General features: G+C 47.1%; 1 protein-coding gene across 1 annotated transcript; it reads left to right on the forward strand.

Annotated features, from left to right (window-relative positions):
- The first annotated feature begins 1,137 nt into the window (after positions 1 to 1,137).
- On the forward strand, positions 1,138 to 4,344 carry LOC123038043. The gene is made up of 2 exons (XM_044461495.1): positions 1,138 to 1,282; positions 2,279 to 4,344. The coding sequence occupies exons 1-2, from the start codon at positions 1,138 to 1,140 to the stop codon at positions 4,276 to 4,278; spliced, it is 2,145 nt and encodes a 714-aa protein (XP_044317430.1). The 3' UTR covers positions 4,279 to 4,344.
- Positions 4,345 to 5,281: the final 937 nt, after the last annotated feature.

Genomic DNA, 5,281 nt, shown 5'->3' on the forward strand with positions numbered 1-5,281 from the left:
GGCAACGCTCCATAGAGCTGCCCGGCCCGTCGGCGAAGAGATCGAGGATCCAGCCGTCGGTCTCCTTTGCCGAGATCACCAAAGATCGGGTCCTACTTGGACTCATTGACAGGGGAAATCCGGAGAGCAGGATCCCCAGAAACAAATGGAAGGCGGTTGAGTCCAAGCTGTCACTCATTTGCCTGCGTATGGTACGCGAGAAGCCCGGTTCAGCGCCTTGCTGTATGGACGCGGGCTGGTACCAGGGCAGTGTAAAAGTGGTGGCCTGCGATAATCAGCGATCAGCTGACCTATACAAACAGGCGGTAGCTCAGCTCGGAGCAGTCTACGAAGGGGCGAACATAGTCGCACTAGATTGGTGTGACGTCCCCAGTAGACCGCGAGCCAGAATTTGGCTCCCAGCAGCAATTGCATCACCGGAGGACATCCTCTTTATGTTGCAAGAATGCAACCCACATCTCCCCACAAAAGACTGGAAAGTCGTTAAGGTGGAGGAGCACGAAGGAGACGTAAACCAAGCGATTGTGGTACTGAACAAGGAGTCTATCGCTCCCATAGAGGCTGCTCGGGGAACGCTTAACTATGGGTTCAGTGCCATACACATTAAAATCTATAAAGGGGACTCTAATTCCTCTGGAAGTCCTGCCGGCAACCCAGCCGAGCAGGTGCTTGCGGAGGAAGTGGAGGCCCCTGGTGTGCCGGAGGACGGCTATTCAACCGACTCGTCGCTAAGCAGAGAGATGCGAGCGATGGGACCGGCAATCGACGAAGTGGACCTGAGCGATTCGGAGGCCGACGTTACTGTGGTGGAGGTTGCAGCTGGGGATGTCGCTAAGACTCCTGCAGATCAACCTACATCACAGTAAAGCAGCGTCCGCTGCTCTTTTGCTTCGCCTGGCCAAAGGCGAAGCCGACGTGGTCTTAGTTCAGGAACCCTGGGTAGCAGGAGGCAGGGTTGCTGGACTGGGAACAAAAGACTACAAGCTTATGCTTGACCCCAAACAAGGTAAAATTCGAACCTGCATTTTAGCCAAACGGCATCTTAGTACATTTCTGCTTCACAAATACAGCAACGGGGACAACACAGCAATAAGCCTGGAGCTGCAAAGCGGCTCTTTTAGGATGCTATCGGCCTACATGGCTTCCGAAAAGGTAGACCCCCCAGACGCGCTAGTCAGAGGACTGGTACAGGAATGTGAAGAGCTTAAGAAAGGTTTGGTGATAGGATGCGACGCAAATGCCCACCATACTCAGTGGGGCTGCCCTATCAACAACGACAGAGGTGAGTCTTTATTCGACTTCATTCTTAAATCGAATTTATTTCTTTGCAATAGGGGCAATACCCCTACTTTTATAACAAAAACGTGCCAAACGATCATAGATCTAACCCTGGCATCAGATTCACTCATAAACACAGTCACAAACTGGGCTGTCTCCAATGAGCACTCATTTTCAGATCATAGGTTTATAGAGACAACTTTGTCCCTAATATCACCTGTGCCGGTCAGCTTTGCCAACCCCAGGCGGGCAAACTGGAATAAATACAAAGAAATTCTATCGAACTTCCTCCCCAGGAAGCCACCAGAAAGCACTCCTTGCACTCAGGAGCTAGATAATATAGTAAACAAATTCACAGAAGCATGCAACGCGGCATTCTCAGCTGCATGCCCGTTAGGGAAACCAAGGGGAAGGAAAAAACCTCGTTGGTGGACCCAGCAATTATCAATCCTCAGAGCCAAATGCAGAAACTTGTTCAACAGAGCGAAAGCTGCAAATGAGGACATAAACTGGCAAAGCTACAAAAAATAACTAGCCACATACAAAAAGGCCATTAGAAAAGAGAAGAGAACTGCGTGGCAGAACTTCTGCTCGGACATTGAAAAGACAACTGATGCCGCAAGGCTCAGAAAAATACTTTCTAAGACAGCCGTATCCCTAGGCTATCTCCAAAAGGCTGACGGATCATGGTCGGATTCTAGTGAAGAATCCCTAAACCTACTCCTAGACGCTCACTTCCCAGGGAGCCTACAATCAGGACATCCCCCTGGAAGACACACCGGAGAAGGAATAAACTTAAATCTCCTACTATCAGACCGTAATATAAACTGGTCCATTCATAGTTTTAAGCCATACAAATCGCCGGGACCGGATAATATAACACCGGCACATATTCAACAAGCAGGAGAACTAGCTATAAACTGGCTGAGAAAAATATTCCAGACCATTCTTGCAGTAGGGTAACTACCTACATATTAGAGACATCACTGACCCATATCAGAGGCGCAACACGCATACACCAAAGGTAAGTCGACCGAATCGGCGCTACACTTGGTAGTAAGCAACATCGAGAAATCACTCAGTATACAAGAATACACCTTGATCGCCTTCCTTGACATAGAAGGAGCGTTCAACAACGTGCTCCCCACGGCAATAACAGAATCCCTCACTGAACTAGGGGTTGAGCCACCGCTGGTGGGGCTGATCCACAAATTGCTGATAAGCAGATTGGTCACGGCCACACTAGGGACCTCGACCCAGACTAGATTAGTGAACAGAGGCACTCCGCAAGGAGGTGTACTATCACCCCTTTTATGGAATATCGCGGTAAATAAACTACTGCGGATTCTTGAAGGCGGAGGCTGTAAAATAGTGGCATACGCAGACGATGTCGCTATCATCTTTAATGGTAGATACCCACAAACGTTATGCGATCTTATGACCGCAAAACTAAAAACACTATCGGAATGGACTACAAAGAACGGACTTGGGGTAAATCCCTCAAAAACGGAACTAGTCCTTTTTACAAATAGATACAAAATCCCTAAACTTAACCCACCCACTTTAAACAACTGTAATCTCTCTTTTAGTGAGCACGCAAGATACTTGGGGTTAGTATTAGATAAGCGTCTTAAATGGGGACTAAACAACCAAGAGAGAACCAAGAAAGCGACCATTGCACTTTACTCTTGTAAAAAAGCAATTGGGCTAAGATGGGGTATGTCTCCTAAAATAGTCAATTGGATATACATAGCGGTAGTCAAGCCAATCCTACTATATGGAGTGGCTCTGTGGTGGACCGCTTTACACAAACAATGTATCTTAACTCCACTTAACAAAGTACAGCGCATGGCGGCCTTGTGTATGAGTGGAGCCCTTCGAACTACCCCAAACGAAGCGCTGAATGCGATCTTGAACCTCCAGAGCCTGGACTTAGCAGGAATGGAAAGGGCGAAATCGGCAGCCATTCGACTAAGGGATACAGGGCAATGGAAAGCCCAACTGTATGGTCACGCTAAGATTCTTCAGCATGACAAATTGATCCCGCCAAAAACGGATCTATGTAAAACCCGTGAATACAATCACACGCCCTTCGAAGCTCTGATCCCAGGCAGGGAAGTTTGGGATCGTGGCCGACCGGGCTCAATAGACGCAATCTGTCTATATACAGACGGCTCCAAACTAGACGGACACGTAGGTGGAGGCATATACTCCGAGCAATTAGAGATCAGGCGGTCTTTCAGACTTCCTGACCACTGCAGTGTCTTCCAAGCGGAAGTGTACGCTATAATGGAAGCACTTGTCTGTTTAAGGGAGTTAAACACCCAGAACAGACACATAAACATATATAGTGATAGCCAAGCGGCTATTAAATCAATCTACTCGACAAACACAAACTCCCGAACAATAGCAGACTGTCGCAAATCTCTCCACGAGATGGCTAATCAGTTTACTGTCAGCCTTATATGGGTTCCGGGTCACCGGGATATCGTAGGCAACTGTATAGCAGACGAGCTAGCCAGGCAAGGCACCACCATACCTCTCCTTCCAGGAAAGGAGAATGTCGGCATGCCGATGGCTACTTGTAAGCTAATTATTAAAAACCACTTCAGCAAATTAGCCAACACTTATTGGCAAAACACACCGCAATGCCGAATCTCTCACCAGACATGGCCTGTAATAAACAATAAGAAAACATCAGAACTACTCAATTTCAGCCGCACTGAGTGCAGCATGCTAATTCGAGTACTCACAGGCCACTGGCTCGTTGGCGCACACGCCGGCAGGCTAAAAGCCCCAAAAAACGATTTTTGCAGAAGCTGCAGGGATGAGGAAGAAGAGGAAACGGTGGAACACCTACTCTGTTCATGCCCAGCCCTTTGCAGGCTCAGACTGAAACACTTAGGATATCCTTTCATAAATGACCTGACCGAAATATCGCAGACTAACCTGAAGAGTCTAAGCTCTTTTATTAAATCCTCCGGATGGGGGACCTGCTGATCGACCAACTTACAGGCTGACTCTTAACGGATAGGGGACCCAAAAAATAGAGATCATACGGTATCACAATGGACCCACAGAGGTCTAAGTGTACCAGGCTATAGCCTGGTAGCCGTCCTAACCTAACCTAATGCGCAAAAGTGTAAACACAGAACGTTTACTCTTAACAGACAAACGTGTCCCCCGCTAACCCTGAATAACACGCCACTTCCACAAGCTGACGATGTAACGTACCTTGGCATCCACCTAGACAGGAGACTTGCATGGCGAAGACATATCGAAGCTAAGAAAATTCACCTAAAACTAAAATCAAACAGTCTCCATTGGCTTTTAAACGCGCGCTCCCCCCTCTGCCTGGACTTCAAGGTCCTGCTCTACAATTCAACGCTTAAGCCAGTCTGGACCTACGGCTCCCAATTGTGGGGAAACGCGAGCAGCAGCAACATCGACATTATTCAGCGAGCACAATCAAAAATCCTGAGAACTATCACTGGGGCACCTTGGTATGTTCGGAACGACAACATCCACAGAGATCTTGGCATTCTACCCGTAAAAGATGAAATATCAAAACAAAAAGCGTCCTACCACACCAAGCTAACTTCTCATCCAAACCAGCTCGCCAGGGGCCTAGCCAGGGCTTCCATCCGGACCCGATTGCAACGCAATGACCTTCCAGCTCAGCAATAGTTATTAGAGCCCCTAAATTTTCGCGCCAGTCACCTTGACTGTCAGATAGCTTTTTAATTTAAGATTCTATATACTTATTGTTAGTCTCAATTCAGAGAAGATCCAATAAATAAAATGCAAATGAAAAAAAAAAAAAAAAAAAAAACTGTCCTAAAATTATTTACAAACCAGGAACTACTAATGTAGTCGCTGATGCATTGTCAAGAATCCAAATTAACCACCTCTCAGATGAAAATCCAAGTTTGGACAATTCAGAATCAACAGATTCAGAACAAAATACCATCCACTCAACAGAAAGCAGTTTCCAGAATATTAT

Source organism: Drosophila rhopaloa, unplaced genomic scaffold (genome assembly GCF_018152115.1).
Source record: "Drosophila rhopaloa isolate 14029-0021.01 unplaced genomic scaffold, ASM1815211v1 contig_36, whole genome shotgun sequence".
In the NCBI taxonomy this organism is placed as follows: domain Eukaryota; kingdom Metazoa; phylum Arthropoda; class Insecta; order Diptera; family Drosophilidae; genus Drosophila; species Drosophila rhopaloa.